This window comes from Schistocerca serialis, chromosome 1 (assembly GCF_023864345.2).
Source record: "Schistocerca serialis cubense isolate TAMUIC-IGC-003099 chromosome 1, iqSchSeri2.2, whole genome shotgun sequence".
NCBI classification, from domain to species: Eukaryota; Metazoa; Arthropoda; class Insecta; order Orthoptera; family Acrididae; genus Schistocerca; species Schistocerca serialis.
The window spans coordinates 396,819,058-396,843,379 of record NC_064638.1 but is presented as its reverse complement, the minus strand read 5'-3'; the positions used below and the strand labels follow the sequence as shown (position 1 = coordinate 396,843,379).

Genomic DNA, 24,322 nt, shown 5'->3' with positions numbered 1-24,322 from the left:
CAGGTTTCTGGTAGTTGGAAAAATAACACCCGCCAGTGGCTGAGGAGCCCAAAAGCAGCTGGTCATAGGGCTTAGCACTCATCCTCAGTTCCGGAGACTGGGCCAGGGAAACCCAAGCAGCAGTAAGAGACAACCAAAAAGAAAGCCTCAACTACCAAGGAAACTGCGGTGACACCCACACCACTGCTACCTACAAGCTCTGCGTCTGAGGAAGGGATGGAGATTTTGGCATCCGCTGAGGGCCTAGATCTCGCTAGACCCTCAGACACAATGGATATAGACTGCTCAGGCAATAAGTCGGATGTAGCAGGTGACCCTGAGGCGTAAACTACTTCATTGAATGTTCCATGCCTTCCTAGTGTCATAATGACATCGTCCTCCAGTGGAATTGTGGCGGTTTTTTCCACCACCTGGCTGAGCTATGGCAACTTTTAAGCTTTAGACCTGTTATCTGCTTTGCCCTCCAGGAAATGTGGTTCCTGGCAATGCGGACCTCTGCCCTCTGCGGCTATAAGGGATATTACAGGAACCGTAGCGACTATAATAGAGTGTCGGGCGGAGTTTGCCTTTATGTCCTAAACTCAGCCTGTAGTGACACTGTGCCCCTTCAAACCCCTCTTGAAGCTGTGGCTGTCAGAATGAGGACAACGCAGGAAATAACTGTCTGCAATGTATATCTTCTTCCAGATGGTGCAGTACCCCTGAAGGTATTAGCTGCACTGATTGATCAACTCCCTAAACCTTTTCTAATTTTTGGAGATTTTAACGGCCATAACCTCTTGTGGGGTGGCACTGTGCTTACTGGCTGAGATGTCAAAACTTTTACTGTCTCAGTTTGACCTCTGCCTCTTAAATGCTGGGGCCACCACACATTTCGGTGTGGCTCATGGTAGTTACTCGGCCATTCATTTATCAATTTGCAGCCCAGGACTTCTCCCATCTATCCACTGGAGAGCCCATGATGACGTGTGTGGTAGTGACCACTTCCCCATCTTCCTATCACTGTCCCAGCGTCGGGCCCATGGATGCCTGCCCAGATGGGCTTTGAACAAGATGGACTGGGAAACTATCACCTCTGCTGTCACCATTGAATCTCCCCCATATGATAACATTGATGTGATGGTTGAGCAGGTGACTACAAAAATTGTTTGTGTGCCAGAAAACGTTATCCCTCGCTCTTTAGTGCGCCAGAGGCTTAAGGCAGTCCCTTGTTGGTCGCCGGAAGTCACTGAAGCAATTAAGGAACATGGGCAAGCTCTACAGCAGCACCCTTCCCTGGAGCACCTCATAGACTTGAAACGGCTCCGTGTCCGCATTAGCCAGCTTATCAAACGATGGATGCGGGAGTGTTGTAGAGATACGTCTTGACCATTGGGTGCCGTACGTCAGCTTCCCAAGTCTGGGCAAAGATCAAACGTCTTTTCAGGTACCAGACTGCAACAGGTGTTCCTGGTGTTACCATAGATGGCGTTTTATCTGCCGATGCAAACGCGATTGCCGAGCACATTGCTGAACATTTCGTTCGGCCTCTGTGTCGGAGAATTACCCCCAGCCTTTCGTACTCTAAAAAAGGAAGCTGGAAGGGAACGTCCTCTCTTTCACTACATGCCACAGTGAATCCTATAATTCCCCATTTACAGAGTGGGAGCTCGTCAGTGCCCTTGAACATTACCCCGACACAGTTCCTGGACCAGATCAGATCCACAGTCACATCTCTCATCTGACTACAAGCAACATCTACTCGTTGTCTTCAACTGGATCTGGTGTGATGGCATCTCTCCATCGCAATGGCGGGAGAGCACCATCATTGCGGTGCTCAAACCTGGTAAAACCCTTCTTGATGTGGATAGCTAACGTCCCATCAGCCTCACTAACATTCTTTGTAAGCTGCTGGAACTCATGGTATGTCGGCAGTTGGGTTGGGTCGTGGAGTCATGTGGCCTACTGGCTTCATGTCTGGGTGGCTTCCGCCAGGGTCGCTCTACCACTGATAATCTTGTGTCCGTCGAGTCTGCCATCCGAACAGCCTTTTCCAGTGGGCAACACCTGTTTGCCATCTTTTTTGATGTACGTAAAGCATACGACACGACCTGGTGACATAATATGCTTGCTACATTGTATGAGTGGCGTCTCAGGGGCCCGCCCCCAATTTTTATCCAAAACTTCCTGTCGTTTCTTACTTTCCATGTCCAAGTTGGTGCCTCCCATAGTTCCATCCATATCCAGGAGAGTGGAGTCCCGCAGGGCTCTGTATTGAGTGTCTCTCTATTTTTAGTGGCCCTTAACAGTCTAGCAGCAGCTGTCGGGCTGTCTGTCTATATGGAGACGACTTCTGTGTTTCATATTGCTCCTCCAGTACTGGTGTTGCTGAGCATTGCCTACAGGGAGCCATCCTCAAGGCGCAGTCATGGTCTCTAGCCCACGGCTTCCAGTTTTCAGCTGCGAAGTCTTGTGTCTTGCACTTATGTCAACATCGTGCCATTCATCCAGACCCAGAACATTACCTTCATAATGATCCACTCAATGTAGTGGAGACATATCAATTCTTAGGACTGGTTTTGACTCTCGATTGACTTGGCTCCCTCATCTTCGTCAGCTTAAGCAGAAGTGCTGGCAGCACCTCTGTGCCCTCCATTGCCTGAGCGACACCAATTAAGGTGCAGATTGCTCTGTGCTGCTGTGCCTCTACAGAGCCCTTGTCCAATCCAGAATTGGCTATGGGAGTGTGGTTTCTGGTTTGGCAGTGCCCCAGCATTGCATTTACTTGGCCCTGTGCATCACTGCGGGGTTCGACTAGTGACAGGAGCTATTAGGACGAATCCAGTGACTAGCGTACTGGTGGAGGCTTGGGTCCCTCCATTGCAGGTCAGATGTGCACAACTGCTTGTCAGTTACGTTGCACACATTCGTATTTCTCCTGAGCATCTGAATCACTGTCTCCTTTTCCCACCCACTGCAGTTCGTCTCCCGTATCGGCGACCCAGGTCAGGGCTAAAGATTGCGGTTCGCGTGTGGTCCCTTCTCTCCGAAAGTAAGTCCTTCCTTTTACCACCTCTACTTGTGGTCCGATCACGTACGCCTTCATGGTATACGCCTCGGCTGCAGCTTCGTCTGGACATTTCACGTGGCCCTAAGGACTTCATTAACCCTGCAGCTCTCCACTGTCACTTCCTCTCGATTCTACACATGTTCCACGGCTCTGAAGTGGTTTACACCAAAGCCTCAATAACTGGTGGTCATGTAGGCTTTGCATATGGTCATGGAGGATGTATTGAACAGCACTCCTTGCCAGCAGGCTGCAGCGTTTTCACTGCAGAGCTGGTGGCCATATCTCGTGCTCTTGAGCACATTCGCTCATGCCCTGGCGCGTCATTTCTGCTGTGTACTGACTCATTGAGCAGCCTACAAGCTATCGACCAGTGCTACCCTCACCATCCTCTGCTAGCGTCCATCCAGGAGTCCATCTATGTCCTGGAATGTTCCCGTGGTACAGTGGTGTTTGTCTGGATCCCTGAACATGTCGGAATACCAGGCAATGAACTTGCCGAAAGGCTGGTCAAACAGGCGACGGGGAACCGCTTCTGGAGTTGGGCATCTTCGAAGCTGATCTGTGTTCTGTCTTACACCACGCGTGTTTCAGGCTTTGGGAGACAGAATGGCATAACATTATGCACAACCTATGTATCATTAAGGAGACAACGAATGTGTGGAAGTCTTCCATGCGGTCTTCTCGCAGGGAACCAGTTGTCCTCTGCCGGCTCCGCATTGGCGATACATGGCTAACGCATGGTCACCTACTCTGTCGCGAGGACCCACCTCTGTGTCGCTGTGACTCCCAAACGACAGTCGTCCACCTCTTGCTGGACTGCCCAATTATAGCCACTCTTTGGTGGACTTTTAACTTTCCCAGCTCCCTACCTTCGATGTTGGGCGACGATGCCTCAGCAGCAGCTTTAATTTTAAGTTTTATCCGTGAGAGTGGGTTTTATACTTCTATGTAGGTTTTAGCACATGTCCTTTGTCCCTTTGTGTCCTCCACCCTAATGCTTTTAGGGTGGAAGTTTTAATGTGTTGCAGAGTGGCTGACTTCTCCTTTTTATTCTTGTGGTCGGCCAGCTACTGTAATCTGCTTTCTTGTATTACTCTCTTCTGTTTCTAATGTCTCTTTTGTGTCTCTGTCCAACCTTGGGTGGCTAGATTTATGGACTTGAGTATAGTGATGCAAAAGAAAATAGTAACAAAAGAGTACAGCACTGGGTTAGGACTGAAGAAAAGCTGTCAGACAAAAATCAAACAAAGGAAAATTGTAATAGACCTAGATGCAAGACCTGTCCCATACATCCTCCCACCACCACCTACTCCATTCTGGTCACTAACATCACCTATCCCATCAACGGCAGGGCTACCTGTGAAACCAGTCATGTGGTCTACAAGCTAAGCTCCAACTACTGTGCTGCATTCTATGTAGGCATGACAACCAACAAGATGTCTGTACACAGGAATGGCCACCGACAAACTGTGGCCAAGAAACAAGTGGACCACCCTGTTGCTGAACATGCCGCTAAATGGGATATCCTTCATTTCAATGATTGCTTCACAGTGAGTGCCATATGGATCCTTTCCACCAACACTAGCTTTTCTGAATTGTGCCGGTGGGAACTTTCCCTGCAATTCATCTTATGTCCTACTTTCCAGTAACCATGTCAGCCTCAACCTTCGTTAGTCACTGTCCTCAGCCATACAGCCACTTCCCTGCTCCCATTCCAGCCCTACACAGCCATTATTCCACCGCCACACCCAGTTTTTAAATTTTCTCTAATTATACCCTTTCCTTTTCCACTACTCACCCCCCCCCCCCCCCCTCAACATCACTTCTGCAGGCCCGCGGGTAGGACAGGCCTGAGGTATTCCTGCCTGTTGTAAGAGGTGACTAAAAGGAGCCTCACACCTTTCGGCCTTTATGTGATGGTCCCCTGTAGACCTCCATTTTTCAAAATTTTCTCGAAGAGCGAGCCAGTTGAGGAAAGGCGTCTTAGATGGTGCATCATGTCCGTCGTGTATTGAGATGTTAAGCCCACTTTCTCGTCGCGGTATTGCAGTCCCACTCATCCTCCATCTCTTGAGCGAGGAAGCCTTCCAGGGTGCATTTTCCTCCACTCAATATGCAGTGTCGTTTTCTGCGCCTACGAAGACCGTGGAATTCTTTGTGCCTCATATCCAGCACGGTAGCCAGTCTGGTGTGGTGGGGCCGCCATGTACCCTGTTGGTTGTAGCCCCCTGTAACACCCAGGGATCGCTTTGCTGATGCCTGTGCTGTTAACTCCCCAGGTATGCCAAGAAGTAGATGCCCGTCACCCTGGGGCATTAGGACTGCTGGCAGTGGCCATCCTGCCAGGTGGTCTTTGTTGCGGCTGGGTGGTGCCCATGGGGAGAGCCCGTGGTCGGAGTGGGTGGCATCAGGGCAGATGGCGCTAGATGAAGCGTATCACGTCATCACTTGCTGGTGATCAAATTCCAGCAGTCTCTCAAGTGTTTCAAGTCTCATTTAAATACAAGGAAGTATGATTCTAAATCGTACCCCTCCCTGGCCACAACATGGGAGGAATGCCAGGCTAAGGATGACAACGAACCTTATTCGCACTGGTACCTCATATGTACGAGAGCTGATGGGGACTACTTTGTCTCGATGAAGCCTCATTTTTTGTAGAGCATTTAGAGGACAAGTTTGGGGAGTTGGAGGGCTTGTTCAAAATGCGGTCAGGGTCAGTCTTGTTAAAAATGGCGTCCTCTGCCCAGTCACAGGCATTACTCACTTGTAACAAGCTGGGGGATGTTTCCGTTACCATCAAGCCTCGTAAGAGCTTAAATATGATCCAGGGTATTATATTCCACAGGGACCTTATTTTGCAATCTGACGACAAGCTGTGCACCAACTTAGTGACTAGGAGTTCATTTTGCCTGGTGCATCCATGGGGGTCCAAAGGATAATGAGGTTGCCATCGGTGCCTTCATTTTGGCCTTCGAGGGTGACACATTACCCGAGAATGCATCGCGTGCGATGCATTCTCTCCAAACTGGAGTCCTTCCCGTTACCACCTCTACTTGAGGTCCATTCACGACAACCTCCATGGTGTACACCTCGACCAAAACTTTGGCAGGATCTTTTGCATGGCTCTAAGGACTCCATTGACCCCGCTGCTCTCCGCTGTCACTTCCTCTCGTTTCTTGACGTGTTCCGGGCCTCTGAAGTTGTTTACACCGATGGTTTGATGGCTGATAGTAATGTTGGCTTCGCTTGTGTCCACTGAGGCCATATTGAACAGCATTCCTTGCCCGATGGCTACAGTGTATTCACTGCAGAGCTTGTGGCCATATCTCGTTCAATTCAGTACATCCGTTCCTGTTCTGGTGAGTCGTTTATTCTCTGTTCTGACTCCCTGAGCAGCTTACAAGCTATCGGCCAGTGGTACCCTCGCCATTCTTGGTAGCGAACATCCAGGAGTCCGTCTCTGCCCTGGAACGGTCCAATCATTCAGTGGTGTTTGTGTGGACACCAGGATATGTTGGGATCCCAGGCAACGAACTTGCTGACAGGCTGGCTCAACAGGCTAGGCAGAAACTGCTCCTGGAGATGGGCATCTCTGAAACTGACATGCATTCCGTCTTACACCACAAGGTTTTTCGGCTTTGGGAGATGGAGTGGCATGACAGTATGTGCAACTAATTGCATGTCATTAAGGAGACTGTGAATATGTGGAAGTCTTCTCTGCGTCCTTCTCACACGGAATCAGTTAATCAGTTGTCCTTTGTCGACTCCGCATTGGCCATACGTGGCTCACACATGGTTACCTCCTCCGTCACAAGAACCCACCTTTGTGTCGCTGTGGCTCCCAAATGACAGTTGTCCACCTCTTGCTGCACTGACCACTTTTAGCTGCTCTGTGGCAGACTTTTAACTTTCCCAGCACCCTATCTTCAGTGTTGGCAACAGTGCCTCAACAGCAGCTTTAGTTTTATATTTTATTTGTGAGGGTGGGTTTTATTATTTGATATGAGTTTTAGCGCATGTCCTTTGTCCCTCTGTCTCTTCTACCCTAGGGCTTTTAGGATGGAGGTTTTAATGTGTTGCATAGTGGCTGGCTTCTTTTTTATTCTTGTCATCCGCCAGCCATGTTAATCCGATTTCTTGTTTTTAATCTCCTCTCTCTGTTTCTTGTGTGTCTCTCTGGTTTTCTTGTCCTGTTTTGTCCATTGTAGTGTTTGTCGTCCTTCTGTCGTTCTTCTGGTTCTTTCTTTCTCCTGTTATTGTGCTGTACGTCTTCTTTGTTTTCTTCTTTCCCTTGGGTAATTGTTCTCCTGGGAACAAGGGATCGATGACCTCACAGTTTAGTCTCTCCTCTCTCCCCCCACCCCCCCTTTTAAACCAACCAACCAACCAACTCCCCCCCTCCCCACCTCTCCCCTGCCCTACGCCTAGCCTGCAGCACTTCATTGTCCACCATACCCGCCATACTGTCCCTCTCGCTCCCCACACCAGCCTCCTCCTTACCATCAGGCACTGGTGCTGCTGCTCGCAGTGTGGTTTCAGTTGCCTGAGACTGCAGTCATTTGTGTGTGTGTGTGTGTGTGTGTGTGTGTGCGCGTGTGTGTGTGTGTGTGTGTGTGTGTGTGTATCTATCTATTGTTGATGAAGGCCATTGGCCGAAAGCTTTAAGAGTGAAAGTCTTTTTGTTGTGCCTCTCTGTGACTCAGTGTTTCCACTATATGGTGAGTAACAACTTTCATTCACATAATATTGTCACTGTAGTCAATTTCATACTTCATTATGAATGTTTCAACATTTGATGACAAGGATTTTGATAGTCTCATCTGGGTTGGGGGGCTTCTTTTAGGTCCTACACTAATACTCTTGGTATCCTTGAGGTATAATTATCTAGACAGGATGGAGAGTCCCCTAATCTAAATACACTACTTGTTCACCCCATAAACCCTTAGCTACCTGGGGAGTAGCACCTGTTATGTAGTTAACCACTGCCCCATTTTGGGGGAACCCACACTTCTCAACACTATGGAATAAGCCTGAGAAGTCACAGTAAAAGAACCTTCAAAGCCTTCATTCAAATCTTCCACTTGATTCAGAACTAGAGGTCTATAATGACCTCTAGGGACAATGTTGCAGATTATGGCCTTTATTGAAATTCCATGAGCAAGGGAGTCTTTCAGCCTCTCTGCCAGTCATGGGAATGATCCATTGTAACTTGCTGTCTGTCAGCGTACCTAAAACGTCACAGGAAGTACTACGTCTGGCCTTGTTTCATCAAAAAATATGACAATATGTTCTCTTGTTTGTTCGTTATTGAAACCTGCGTGCGTTGATATTTTCAGCTCTACGGCTATATCATTTTCCATGTACTATATCATTGATATGCTTTTAAGTGTTGTTCTCAATTAAACATCTGTGAACTTTTATATTAAACGAAGAAATATTGCTTTCAAAGCCTTTTCTACTAATGGTTGTGGTTTTATTAACCTTTTGTTTGTAACATTTAATGCACTTTCATCATAGACCTAACAAGCTGCGAACTTTTCTTCTTCACTTATAGCCCAGTCAGCTTCTCCAGTTAAAGGTTTAAATGTGCCTTGGTAAATCCATTGATACATGCAATGTAGTGTAAAAAAAAGTAAAAGACACACTTCATGACTTGACTTCATGCAAACAATTATAACCTCAGACATACTTCTCTTTTTCTATTCTTTGCTTCTTTAAACTTTATTCATTTATTTGTCAGAACTAAATGAAACAAATGGACTACTTATAGTACTAGGCCTACATGTTCACTTTATGCAGAGTTATGGCACAGTGATTGATGGGAGTAGCTGTTACAGGTCACTCAGTCAGTGCTAACAGCTTTCTCAGCACACCTAACCTGGTCAGTCATAGTTAGCAAATGGCGAAGTGTTCAGTGCATCTACAAGCTCGTAAACAAAAGCTGACGTAACACAGAGTTAGAGATCACAGAAACATTTTATGTAATCGAATTTGAAATATTTTAAATTTGCAGTTGCCCAATAAAGATACTCTTCCCACACATTATTGGAAGCTAAGGTTGGTAGTGACCGGGAACAAGTGAATATTGGTCAGAAGTCATACACCTTCAATTGAAAGAGCTAGTCCCATCAGCCACTGTGCTACAGCTGTAGTCTTTCATAAAATGAACTAATGTCAGACGATACCTAATATTTTAGACTACTTGCAAAGAGTTTTTACCAAAGGAAAGTCTAACTTTAATACGAAGCCCGTAAGCCTTAAAATTGTCTAGTACATCAGCACACTTATTTTACTTGCACACAGTATCTTCTTTTCATTTCGGACTGTTAGTGTATTCATTGCAAAAAGAATCCCAGTACCTTCTCAGATTTTTTTTCTGAGGTAGAAAAGTCTGGTACTGGATCCTGCTTATGAATCCTTGTGTGAACTATTTTATTTAAATGTGTTGCAGGTTTATTGACCATTTTAAATTTTATTTTTGTTTTCATCCCTTTGTTGTACTTTCTTGCATTTAACGGAGAACTACTAAATTTATACAGTACCTTCGTTTCTGCGAAAATGTTGTTTACAGCTACTGTTACCTTTTTTTAGGATTTGCAAGAAGAATGCTCAAGTCGCTAAGGCTACAAAGCGTACTCAGTGGCAAGAAACAACATTTTTCAAAACAGAGGTACATACTCATTCCGTGTCAAGATGTAATATGAATATCAATTCTGTCAAAAGCTACTAACATGGAGTTCTCATTAAATGAAAGTAATGGAAAACATACGCAAATGAAGATAAAGTACAATACAAGCAATAAAACTGCAATGCATTTAAATTGAATGATTCACACGCAGACTTGTCAGCAGGAATTAGTATACAAGAGTCCACAGAACACCATGCATCAAAGGTAAATTCTGTTTGATATGAAACAAAAACAAATATGATTCTGTTTGATTTGAAACAAAACAAATATGGAATCATTTACCCAGTATTACCTATTGCAGAATATATATTTACAATACAATTCAAAGAGTGCAATACACACAAGAAGTCTTGGTAAAGAAAACAATGTGACCAGCTTCTGTTTAGTACAAAATGAAAGGATTGATAAACTTGCAGTGCTCAAAGTGACCTGGCAGCAAACTATAGTAGTGTTACGGGAAGTCCCTATATAAGTTTCCCCCCTGGGCCAGAGTGCCAAGCTGTTGTTGAGGCTATGTGTCTACTGATGTGGTATGTTTATGAGATATTAAGCAGAATAATGAAAACCACTTGTGTCTGTTGGTGATATTGGGTTCAGAGTTTGTTGGTGCATGGTCGTCAGAATAATGGTCATATAATATAATTTATTGTTACTGCCTGACGGCTAACAGCGATGCATGTATTGGAAAGTGTGTATACATGTGTATTTATAATGTGAATAAGGGCAAGTTTCAGTTTAATAAGTAGTGTTTCAATACAATTGCTTTGAGTGAAGAAATGTTTATTTCTTACTGACAATAGGCATATTGTATGACATTATAGATGAGTGTTTGGTATTTGCTACTGTCCTTTACCAATGAAGACTTTCAGGCGGCTGCTATGTTCAGACAATCTCCAGTGAAGAATTGTGCAGAGAAGGATAAACTGGGTGAACTGTTAAAATTAAAAACTGATTTTGAGAGAACTAGAGGTACATACCGACAATAGGTGGGACAATACCCATTGCCAAGGGGAGGGGCAGTGCAGTGGACCAGGCAGCCAGAATGGAATTGAATTTTCAAACTGCAAATCGAACAAATACAGTACATTCGCAAATGCGAAACAGTGGAAGAAACTAAACATAAGGGATCAGCCTTCTAAGTCACAGAGCACACCACACTATATGACAGTAGCAGCACAAGATGATCAACAGTAAGTTTGCAGTAAACAGATTATTCAAAGTTAACTATGTAGAACTGTACTTTACGTGTTTGGCCAAATTGTTAAACTTGCTTTATTAAAAAATTATTCATCACAGCTGAAACTGGAGATAATGTTAAATTCAGTGGACATCTTGTTAAGGGCCATGAGAAGGGCAACAAAAGGACTAAATGTAATTAGTGGCTTGAGTTATCCTTCTGTTCCTCCCCCCCTCTTTGTGTTGCACGTCCACTTTTTTCTAGCAGTGTGTTGTTTTCCATTAATGCCACCTCCTTTTTCTCCTGTAACCATAATAAAGGGTGAAATGTGTACAGTGGAAGCTTTAGTACTACCAAATCTGTGTGCACATTGCGTATTACCAGCAGACTGGATGACAAAATGTCAATCTTCTTCTTCCTCCTCCTCCTCTTTTCCCAAGTATACTTTTCCTAAAAATATACATAAAAATCTAATACACTTACTTTCTGAACATGCCTCATACTTCCAACAAATAACAAACAATGCCAGTCAGGATGTCGCATTCCAATGCAGATGGGAATTACCAGTGAGTGTGTGGTTGAACTTTGGGTTTAATAACATCGGAGTGCCACAGCCCCTCTCTTTTCTTTCCGCTCCTGGGCAGCATCCACTATCTTCGGCTTGTAATACAGTGACAGGTCAGAGAATGTGCACTACATGTTTCAGCATTTAAATGTGGAATCCAAAACCTACCTCCTTATTCCTTTTAATAGAATCTACTAACACCCTATTTCCAGGCGGAGTGCATTCCTAATTCCTCCCCAAAAGATTGGAAAGGACCATGTCAACTCAAGTAGTTATTAGAGTGTAAAAGATGTCAGTTACATAGGAAAGACATTGGGACAAATAATTAACAGCCACTTAGGACAGACACTTTGATTCAGAAACTTCTTGGCTTCCTACTTTGTGGTTTCCATAGATAATGCTCCACGCTTGATAATCTAATACTACTGGTGGCAGCAATACAAAAAAACCTTTGCATAGGCAGCACTTGACAGGAATGTTTTTCGATTATAATAAATCTTATGATACGACATGATATAGGCCTCTATACAATATCATCAAACAGCTACATGGATGGGGCTTCCAGGATATTCTCCCCAGTATAATGCAAACCATCAGAGGGTATTATAAGTGTAGAATTGCAACACACTCTCAGACTGGTATACGCAGGGAGAATCTTAAGCGTTGCCCTTTTTGCAGTAACCATTAATGGTATAGTGTGTAATGTCAGGACTCCAGCCAATGGTCTCTTTTTGTGGATGATTTTTCGATCTTTCATTTGTCTTCTAGTCTTGAGGTAGCTGCTCGGTAACTGCAACCAACATTAAGAAGGCTAATATTTTGGGCTAGAACTTCAGATTTCAAAATTACCTCTGATGAATGTGTTAAATAAAGTTTAATTGTGTATATTGTGAGCTACACTTAAATATAGTGCTTGAACAGTATTGCCATTTTAAATTTTATGCAGGTTTCCTTACAATAAACAAGTGTTCTGAATCTTCTACTGATCACGTTTAAACATTTTTCTTCTTACTGCCCTACGTATTGAGTTACAGTGAGACAGCATCAAAGTTCTGGCTCATCAGCTGGTTTCAGAGGCCAGTATTATGCAGGTTACAAAGCAATGAAGATTAGATGCTTTACTGTTTGATGCAGAGTGCTTACCTCTTCTGAAGGTAACAGTAATGCACTTAACAGTTAAATCTCCTTTGACAGCATTTTGTCAAAGCAACATCCCCCCTGCCTATTGTAAGAGGTGACTAAAAGGAGTCTCATACTTTTCGGCCCTATAAGTTCAGGTCCCAATTTATGGTTTGACATGTCACTTTCCAAATTGTACAGTAGTGCGGGCCATATGGGGAAGGACGTCTTATGTGGTGCAGGAGTTATCCATAGTGTCCTTAGATTCAATCTCCTGAACCTCTTGTCACGGTTTCGCAACTCCACTTGCAATTCAACTATTTGGGCGAGGACACTTTCCAGGGTATGTCATCTTCTTTTGTTCTCTCCTGTCCTCTTTCGCCCCCATGACAATATTGGATTTCTCTGCACCCAATATCCAGCATGGTAGCCAGTCCGTTGTGGTGGGGCCATCATGTACCAATTTGGTAATAGCCCCCTGACAACACAGGGATTGCACTGCTGATGCCTGAGCTGTAAACTCCCCATGTATGCCAAGGAGTAGATGCCTGTCTTCCTGGGGCATCAGGACTCCCAGCAACGGCCATTATGCCAGGTTGCCTTTGCTGCGGCTGGGTGGCACCCATGGGGAGAGCCCCTGATCGGAGTGGGTGGCATCAGGCCGGATGACCCACAATGAAGCGGACTAAATCCTCTCTTGCTGGTGACCGTAAGGCACTGTGAATCTCTAAGAAGGGCAAGATTGAATAGAATGCTGACAGATATGACCCTGAATTGTTTCCCTCCCTCGCTACACCATGGGAGGAATGTAGGGCTACAGAAAGAAGAGAGCCATATTCGCCTCGATATTTAGTCTGTAGCAGAATGGGTGGGGACTCCTTTATACCTATGAAGCCTCAATTTTTTGTTGAACATTTTGAAGACAAGTTTGGGGAAGTGACAGCACTGTCCAAGATGAGAAGCGGTGCAGTCTTGATTCAGACAGCATCCCCAGCCCAATCCTGGGCATTACTCGCTTGTGGCCGGCTGGGTGATATTTCTGTTTCCGTCACTCCCCATAAAAGCCTCAATATGGTCCAGGGGATTATTTTCCATCACGACCTCCTCTTGCAATCGGATGACGATCTCCGTACCAACCTAGGATGGCTGGGTGTTCATTTTATCTGGCATCTTTACAATGGGTTGCTACCAGTGCCTTCATCGTGGCCTTTGAGGATGATTCATTGCCTGAAAAGGTCAAGGTGATGGTTTACCGCTGTGACGTTAAACCGTACGTCCCTCCCCTATGTGGTGCCGGAAATTCAGGCACATGTCTCGCCGCTGCATTTCCAGTGCCACGTCGTGACTGTGGGCGTCCACTGCATCCAGATATTCCGTGTGCACCTCCTCCCACTTGTATCATCTGTGGAGAGCAGCATTCCCCCTGTTCGCCAGACTGCACAGCACTCCAAAAGGAGCAGAAAATCGTGGAGTACAAGACTCTGGACTGGTTAATGTACCAAGAGACTAAATGTAAATTTGAACGATTACACTCCATTCGGTTGACGTCCACATATGCTGCAGCTACATTACCGTCACTGTCACAAGTACCTGTCGTACCACATTCTGTGCCACGAACAGTGGGCCCTCCGGGCCTCCAGAATACATCTGCTCCCTTAGTGGTGGGAGGAAAATCTCCTTGTGTTGCTCCCAAAGTACCTACTTCAGGAGCAAGGCCCCTCCAAATGCAGGAGACATTGGTCCTCTTCCCCCAAGCCGGAGAAGCAACAGCCTCCTCCGGCTCCTCTCGTGCCGAAGGGGTCCCTCAGGATCCTCTATCCCAAGTTCTCCACTAATGCCACAGAGGACACTCACCAGTGGCTAATGGAGCCAAAAGCTGCTGGATGAAGAGCTTCACGGTCTTCCTCTGTGCCTGTGCCTCTGTGCATCGAGCCCCTAAAGAGAAGCGAGAGGGCAAGCAAACAAAGAAGACTGCTAAGAAAAAGGGCCCTCCGGTGGCCTCAACACCACCACTCCCTACCAGTTCTGCACCTGAAGATGAGGTAGAGATCTTAGTGTCCCCTGAGGACCGGGATCTCACTGGTGCCTCATCCACAATAGGAATGGATACAAATACTCAGTCGGTGGCAGCAGGTGACCCTGAGGTGTAGCCTGCCTCCTTGTGTGCTTCATGCCTTCCCAATCTCACAATATCATCATCCTCCAATGGAATTGCTGTGGTTTTTTCCACCACCTGGCTGAGCTATGGGAACTGTTAAGCTCTTTACACCTGCTTTCTGCATTGCGCTCCAGGAAACTTGGTTCCTGATAATGTGGACCCCTGCCCTCTGTGGCTATAGGGGATACTACAAGAACTGTAGCGACTATAATAGCATATCAGGTGGAGTTTGTGTCTATGTCCTGAACTCAGTAGGCAGTGAACCTATGCCACTTCAAACCCCTCTAGAAGCCGCGGCTGTCAGGATAAGGTCGACACAGGAAATAACTGTCTGCAACGTATATCTTCCTCCAGATTGTGCAGTACCCCTGAACGCATTGGCTGCACTGATTCATCAACTCCCTAAACCTTTCCTATTTTTGGGAAATTTCAACACCCATAACCCCTTGTGGGGTGACACCATGATTACTGGCCAAGGTAGAGATGTTGAAACTTTCCTGTCTCAGTTCGACCTCTGCGTCTCAAATACTGGGGCTCCCACACATTTCAGTGTGCCTCATGGCACTTACTCGGCCATTGATTTATCCCTCTACAGACCAGGACTTCTTCCAACTATCCACTGGAGAGCCCACAATGACTTGTGTGGTAGTGACCACTTTCCCATTATCCTTTCACTCCCGCAGTGCCATTCCCCCGGACATCTACCAAGATGGGTTTTAAACAAGGCAGAATGGGAAGCTTTCACCTCTGCTGTCACCGTTGAATCTCCCCCACATGGTGCCTTAGATCTGGTAGTTGAGCGGGTCACTAGAACGATCGTTTCTGCAGCGGAAAACACGATCCCTTGTTCTTTAGGGTGCCCCCAGCGGAAGTCAGTACCTTGATGGTTGCCGGAAGAGGCCATTAAGAGTCTCGGCGAATCCTACAGTGACATAAGTGGCACCCTTCCCTAGAGCACCTAATAGCTTTTAAATGGGTCCATGTCCGCGTTCACCATCTTATAAAAAGACGGAAACAGGAACGTTGGGAAAGGTACGTCTCGACCGTGGGGTGCCAAACATCACCTTCCCAAGTGTGGACGAACATCATATGTGTTTGTGGGTACCAGACCCCGGCAGGTGTCACTGGCATTAACATCAATGGCGTGTTATCTACCGATGCAAACGCAATTGCCAAGCACTTTGCTGAGCACTATGCTTGAGCCTCCACATTGGATAATTAGCCCCCAGCATTTTGCAACCTCAAACAGCAGATGGAAAGGAAACCACTCTCATTCACTGAACATCACAGTGAACCCTATAATGCTTCATTTACAGAGTGGGAGTTCCTCAGCATCCTTGCACATTGCCCCGATACAGCTCCTGGGCCAGATCGGATCCACAGTCAGATGATCAAACATCTCTCGTCTGATTACTAGCGATATCTCCTTGTCATCTTCACTTGGATCTGGTGCGATGGGGTCTTTGCATTGCAATGGCGGAGAGCACCATCACTCCAATGCTCAAACCTGGCAAATACCCGCTTGATGTGGATAGCTATTGGTCCATCAGCCTCACCAACATTCTTTGTAAGCTGTTAGAACATATGGTAAGTCGGCGGTTGTGTTGGGTCCTGGAGTTACGTGGCCTACTGGCTCCATGCCAGGGCAGTTTCTGCCAGGGTTGCTCTACCACTGACAATCTAGTTTCCCTCAAGTCTGCCATCCAAACAGCTTTTACCAGACGCCAACACATGGTTGCCGTCTTTCTTGATTCACGAAAAGCTTAGGAACATGAACTGGTAACATCATATCTTTGCCACATTATATGAGTGGGGTCTCCGGGGCCCCCTCCCAATTTTTATCAAAAATTTCCTGTCGGTTCGTACTTTCGATGTCCAAGTTAGTTGCCTCCCATAGTTCCCCCCCATATCCAGGAGAATGGGGTCCTGCAGGGCTCTGTATCGAGTGTATCTCTATTTTTAATGGCCATTAACAGTATAGCAGCAGCTGTCGGTCTGTCTGCCTGTATGCAGACAACTTCTGCATTTCGTATTGCTCCTCCAGTACTGGTGTTGGTAAGCGGTGCCCACAGGGAGCCATCCACAAGACACAGTCATGGGCTGTAGCCCACAGCTTCCAGTTATCTGCTGCAAAGTCATGTGTCATGCAGTTCTGTCAGCATCGTACTGTTCATCCGGAACCAGAACATTACCTTCATGACGATCCATTTACTGTAGTAGAGACATATTGATTCTTGGGACTGGTTTTCGATGCCTGATTGACTTGGCTTCCTCATCTTCGTCAGCTTAAGCGGATGTGCTGGCAGCACTTCAATGGCCTCCGCTGCCTGAGCAACACCAACTGGAGTGCAGATCGCTCTACACTGCTGTTCAATCCCAACTTTACTATGGGAGTTTGGTTTATGGTTCGGTAGCACCCTCAGTGTTGCATTTACTCGACGCAGTGCACCACTGTGATGTTAGATTGGGAACGGGAGCTTTTAGGATGAGTTCGGTGACCAGCACCCTCGTGGAGGCCGAGTCCGTCCATTGAAGGTTAGGCGTGCAAAACTGCTCACCAGTTACGTTGCACCAATTCGTAGTTCTCCTGAGCATCTGAATTACTGTATCCTTTTCCCACCCACGGTGGTTCATCTCACGCATCGGAGGCCCAGGTCAGGGCTTAAGATTGCGGTTCGCGTCTGATCTCTTTTGTCTGAAGTGGAGTCCTTACCACCTATACTTGTGGACCATTCATGTACACCTCCATGGTGTACACCTAGGCCGAAGCTTCGCCTGGACCTTTCATATGGTCCTAAGGACTCAGTTAACCTCGCAGCACTCTGCTGTCACTTTCTCTCTCTTCTTGACATGTACCGGGACCATGAAGTGGTTTACACCAATTGCTTGATGGCTGATGGTCACGTTGTCTTTGCATATGTCCATGGAGGACATATTGAATAGCACTCCTTGCCAGATGGCTGCAGTGTTTGCACTGCAGAGCTAGCAGCCATTTCTTGTGCTGTTGAGCACATCCGTTCATGCCCTGGCGTGTCATTTCTTCTCTGTACTGACTCCTTGAGCAGCCTACAAGTTATTGACCAGTGCTATCCCCGCCATCCTTTGGTACCGACCATCCAAGAGTCCATCTATGCCCTGGAATGGTCCAGTTGTTCCATAATGTTTGTGTGGACCCTAGGCCATGTCGGAATCCCAGGAAATGAACTTGCTGACAGGCTGCCCAAACAGGCTACATGGAAACTGCTTCTGGTAATCAGCATCCCCGTAACTGACCTCGTTCATTATTATGCCGCAAGGTTTTTCAGCTTTTGGCGACAGAATGGCATAATCTCAGTATGCACAACTAACTGCATGCCATTAAGGAGACTACGAACATGTATAAGCCCTCCATGTGGGCCTCTTGAAGGGACTCTGTGGTTCTCTGCCAGCTCTGCATTGGCCATACATGGCTAACACATGGCTACCTCCTCCGTAGCAAGGACCCACCTTTGTGTCACTGTGGCTCACACATGACTGTCATCCACATCTTGCTGAACTGCTCACTTTTATCAGTAAACTCTTCTGGGCTAAGTTGCCGTGGTCGATCTGTAGAACTTCTTCTCCCTGACGTTTCGTTCTCAACTACGGAGAACATCTTCGGAGGTGAGTCGACTACTGGCTGCTAGGAGCTGGGGCTGCCGCTTATATAGAGATCATGGGGGGCGCCACCACACGTCACTTGGCGTCGATGTGCAGCTATCTCTGGCTATCGTCTGTTCTCTCGATTGCAGGCAATCGATTGTCACGTGATTGAAGCAACGCCGACCGCCATATCTTATCCAATTTTAATCCTTCTTCTTTACGATTAAAATTGTATTGTGGCAATCGATTGCCTGCAATCGAGAGAACAGATGATAGCCAGAGATAGCTGCACATCGACGCCACGTGACGTGTGGTGGCGCCCCCTATGATCTCTATATAAGCGGCGGCCCCAGCTCCTAGCAGCCAGTCGTCGACTCACCTCGGAAGATGTTCTCCGTAGTTGAGAACGAAACGTCAGGGAGAAAAAGTTCTACAGATCGACCACGGCAACTTAGCCCGGAAGAGTTTACTGATAAAGACGCCGGCCGTGAAAGCCTACATGGAATGCTCACTTTTAGCTCCTGTGCGGCAGACTTTTAACCTTCCTAGCACCCTACCTGCGGTGTTGGGCGACATTGTGTCAACAGCAGATTTAGTTTTACTCTTCATTCATGAGGGGGGTTTTATCGTACCATCTAAGGGTGGGCTTTTAATCTTCTCTCCGAGGTCGCCACCCTCCCTCCATTTTAACTCTGTCACACTTCCTTTGCATTTGTTTGTCATGGTGGTTGTCTTTTCCTGACATGTTTTCATCCCGTCTTGTCTTTTTGGGGTGGACAATCAATGTGTTGCACAGTGGCTGGCTCATCCTCTTTTATTATTGTGATCAGCCACCCCAGACCATCTGGTATATTGTTTTAATACTTTCTTCTATTTTTCTTTGTGGTGTATGTTTTCCCCGTATTTTTGTTTGTTCTATTCATTTTCTTTTTAGATGTGGTTCCCCATTCCTTTTTCCCCTTTAACTTTCTCAAACATACTTTGGGTATTGTTGTACCTTGAGCCTTGCTTGCATCAGCAAAAAGGGACTGCCTTTATACCCCAAACCAACTAAACAACCAATCAGAGCAACATCGCCATCAAAGCATAAATCACCACCACCACCACCACCACCACCACCACAATGTCTTCAAATTAACTTCTTTTAGGTTTTTTAAGTTTGAATGTAGAATGATATTGATTTCTGTATGTCAGTTTTTTACTCTGTTATATGTCACTATGTTGACTGTTAATATGTAACAGAGATACTACTTGTATAGCTGGCCATCAGAGAGGAACTTGCATCTATGAGTTTTGAAGAAATCCTAAAACTGAAGGAAGAGCTAGGAGCTAAAGTGTACAGTGAAGCTGTGTTTGGTGCCAAACGTGTCCCTAAAACTGACTTCAAAAGAGCTAATAAAAACAGGTGGGTTAAAAGGTTAGTTGTAAGATGAAAGATGAGATTTACGATATGAATGTATGATAGTCATTTATATTTGTATGTGACTATACAGTTGTCGGTATTTTTGTAGTGATTAGTATATTTTTTATTTTCTTTATTTTACTTTGTCTCTCACTGCAATTCCTGAAAGTGATGTTATGTAATGTCACATTTTTATTTTTTTATTTCGTTTGATGTTCAGAACAAATCAAATAATACACTTATTATTTACTCTGATGCGAACAAGATAATTACATTTTTTCTGTCTGCAGGCCACGTGAAATGTCATCCAAGATACCAGTTCACAATACAAAAAAGTTGAGAAATAATGTGGGAAGGGATCCCAGGTTTGATCCACTTTGTGGTACTTTTAATGATGAGGTTAGAATATGCTGCCTTATGCAATGAAATTAGTATATTTATATCTAAAATGCAAATCTGGCAATAGTTTTACTGAAAGTCCTGTAGAACAAGAGTAAGAAACCACTAATCACTGAATTTAATCTACAAAATTAGACTGAGAAAATTTGAGTGCATGCCAGTAAAGAATGATAAAATTTTTTCCCCTCATGTGTGGTACACACGTTTCATTGGAAGAGCTATCAGGGCTCGTGCACTGGCAATGATAGAACAATGTTTCGTGTCAGTTCTGCTTGAACATAAAAAATTTATGAAAAATTTCTAGTTGTCCTGTTTTTTGTGAAGTCATCTTTCTAAGTTTTCTTACCCTCCTTTATTTTTCTTCTACAGTGACGTATTTCTTGGTCCTTCACACTTTCTCCTTCAAACTACAATCCACCCCAGCATGACCTCAACAACATTATTTTTACTGAAAGTCCCAACTACACCAACTTTTTTATTTTTAGTCCTTTTTTATTTTTAGTCCTTTTTTATTTTTAGTCCTTTTTTATTTTTAGTACTTTGTTATTTTTAGTACTTTGTTATTTTTAGTACTTGGTTATTTTTACCACTTTGTTATTTTTACCACTTTGTTATTTTTACCACTTTGTTATTTTTACCACTTTGTTATTTTTACCACTTTGTTATTTTTACCACTTTGTTATTTTTACCACTTTGTTATTTTTACCACTTTGTTATTTTTACCACTTTGTTATTTTTACCACTTTGTTATTTTTACCACTTTGTTATTTTTACCACTTTGTTATTTTTACCGCCAAACAATTTTTCTTACTTTATTTTTATTACTAAATCTTCAATAGCTGTACATTTGAAATCAGACCTGGACATGAAGGATATCTATATTTGTTATCATTAATGTTTCACTTTCTTAGTAAAGAGATTTAACATTGCTATTGAATATTTTGATCATAGCTTTTGTGAAAATATTACCATTTAAAAAATTCTCTAGCCATATTCAGTACTCAAATTTTAAAACCTGCCTCCCCATTTGTTTTTGTAACTGAACTCTTGAACTAGAAATGTATTTTTAACTACATTTCTAGTAACACAGAGGTTATGTTTTAAGCTGATGTTAACTCTCATCTCCTTAGTTTAATTGATGTTGATGCTTAGTCCCACAGCTTCTGATGTATCCTTTAACTAACATGAGTAAGCGAGAAAATGAAACACTTTTCTTCTGTACTCCAGAGCTACTCTTAAGGGCTATATTTTTAGCTTTTCCTCATGGACAATATGGTGTTCTAGTTAACTGGGTTGGAATTTTATTTTTATTTAGTCCTCCACATAATGTCTTGTTTCAAGAATCAGATGGCTGTAGAGTCTCTGAATTCCAGATGTAAACTTTTCTATTTACATACTCATGTTTGTAAGTTAACGGATCTCACGTTTCTGTGAACAACAAATGGCATTGTGATAACGAGTGGACAAAAAGTGCTCTGGCAACGTAGGGATATTAAATATGACTAGATCATTGGCCAGCCACAGTCAAGTATGCTCTGGCAACATAGGGATATTAAATATGATTAGATCATTGGCCAGCCACAGTCAAGTATGAGCTAGTCATTTATACCACTTATCCTGAGTGATGTTTGTGTGCTGATGCCATACAGAAAATCAATATGAATGCCCTCCCAATTCAGTAAGTTTACTAGATGCCTTCTTATTCTGTAGATTAGTATTTCCTGAATGGCTCGTGACAATGCCTTCCATCACCGGACAAGTGCTCTCTGGAGGTGAGCAGTGATCCTTAGGGATCGTGTTATGACTACAATCATTTGTCCGGGAGCATGCTATGCGTGTTAAGTATTGTCTGTCAGATGAAACCTGAGTCCATATCCACTACGAAGAAAGCATATTATCCCGATGCTCTTAGAGCCCATTCATGTTTGACAAGACAACACATCAACTGTGATATGTGTTATCACTTTCTGAGAAGATTGCAACTGAGCATGTTGCCAAGAATACAGATCAACCTCTCAAATCCATCAATATGGCCTTACAGGAGGTGTATAGAGTATCTATCCAGAGAAGATGCTGTGTTAGTATTGTGTTTTTGGATAATGATCAACATGGGTGTAGTCCGTGCTCAAATTTTCTAATGCCACTGTTGAATGTTCTCTCTTCCTGGAAACTCCTCCATAGCCATGAAATTATACTATGGGCAACATTCAGCTCCCAGCAAAACTCACACTTGTGGCCGGGCAGTGATCTACCCATATTTAATGTCTTTGAAATGTATTCTCTGTGTCATCCTGTTTCTCTGCAACTCAAATACTATATGCCAAATGCACACAACACTCAGTCAGAACCACTACACCCAAAACCACTGCAAACACTGACTGTTTGAAGGTGCATAAACTGTCTCCTCCTTGGATGCATATATGTCACTTGTTTCTATGTTGTTCCACCACAGTTTAGCCTGTAAGCTACAACAAGAAAATACAAGATGAAAATAGCATGCAGTCGGGATGCCACTGTTCACCAGAAGCAACTCATTTGCAGAAAAACTGTGCTCATACATTGATGTAGTTTTCTTTTATGATGGGCATTCAATAAGTAATGCAACACATTTTTTTCTTAAGGCAGATTGCTTTTATTCGGGATTCCAGTACACCATATCATTCCCCAGTGTAGGCTACAACACACTATTTTCATCGTAATCTTCATTCAGCGTTGTGGCCTTACACCACTACACTTGGAAGGACTGTATGCCTGCATTGTACCACTCCACTGGTTGATGTGGGAACCATCATCATCCTGCATCAATAACCTTACCATCATCTATATACTGCTTCCCATGGAGTGCATCTTCCATTGGGCCAAATTGATGGAAGGTAGGAGATCGGGGCTGTAGGGTGGAGGAGGAAGAGGAGTCCAATAAAGTTCTGTGAGCTCCCCTTGGGTATGCAGACTTGGCAGCAGTATCAACAGAGATGTCCAATTGTGGAATGCACCTCAAATACGAATACTGTCTTGAAGACTGTGTATAGTACCGCCACCTGTCGGAACATCATGAAACTGTGTGGGGTGAAGCGGAAATATCTGATGAACATCTGTAACAAATTCCGCATTTTTTTTTCAACTAAAATTGACTGAGAAAAAAATGTGTTGCAGTGCTTATTCAATGCCCCTCATAACACTGTTTTTATTATTTGTCATTTTCAGTTGTCATTTTCTATTTCTTAATTATTCTCCTTTTTAGCAACTATATTTTGATGTTAGTTGTCATCAAATGAATTGAATTGCATTTGTTATAAGCATTAGTTTCCTGATACAATTGGTAAATTACATATAAATTTACATTCTATGGATTTGTCATCAAAACAGCATTTATGTTTTAATGTTACAGACTTTCAAAAATGCGTATTCATTTGTTAATGAAATTCGTGACAAAGAGAAAGAACAACTTAAAAATGAGCTAGAAAAGGAGACAAATACTGCCAAGAAGGAGAAGATCAAGTACATTTTACAAAGAATGGTTTGTGCTTATAAAACTACTTCTTAATTTTAACAGTTAAATAGGTTTAGAATTACTGACTTGCCTGGTCTCATACAATATATCTTTCTCAACTGCACAGTGTGAAAAAAGTAACTCTTCTGCTCAGTATGGACCTATATTGTGTTGATTATGTGTAACCAGTATAAGTGTTCCTGAGTGGGGCTCAATGTGAAATGCTTGCATATTGTAGGCAGCTGTTACAATTTGCAGTACCAACTCTCAACATTCTTAATTTTGGATTGTTGCAGCTAGTGACTTGCTTTTTAGGATATCTTACAATTTTTTGGTGTAAGTGTTACATGATTTTTCTTTCTTACTTTACAACCACGCTCTTGTTTTATATCCCTCAACTGAACCACTCCCAAAATTTGAAATCTATTTGGATATTCTTACAGTGCTAACTCTGAAGATAGCCTATCTTCATTCATCAAGTACAAAGTAAAAACGGAATTCCTGCACGGGAACTTTCCAAATAGCACCAAAACCTTCACAAAATTTCACAAAACTAATAAAATGCAAGAAACATGTAGAATATCTCAGTATGGTTGAAATGCATAGACACAGTGAATATCAGCAACGATGCTGTATTGTGGAGAGCGTGATACA

At 44.1% G+C, this 24,322-nt stretch overlaps 1 protein-coding gene across 3 annotated transcripts in view; it reads left to right on the top strand.

The window, feature by feature from the left end:
- LOC126471571 (ribosomal RNA processing protein 36 homolog) overlaps window positions 1-24,322 on the top strand; it is a 74,075-nt gene that overhangs the window by 14,294 nt on the left and 35,459 nt on the right. For 2 of the 3 annotated variants that reach the window (XM_050099806.1, XM_050099799.1), the window contains exons 2-5: window positions 9,641-9,719; window positions 19,637-19,782; window positions 20,070-20,178; window positions 23,567-23,695. In XM_050099806.1, coding sequence (XP_049955763.1) covers window positions 9,641-9,719; window positions 19,637-19,782; window positions 20,070-20,178; window positions 23,567-23,695 — 463 coding nt within the window. The remainder of the gene's footprint in view (window positions 1-9,640; window positions 9,720-19,636; window positions 19,783-20,069; window positions 20,179-23,566; window positions 23,696-24,322) is intronic. The other variant, XM_050099814.1, reaches the window with a different exon arrangement.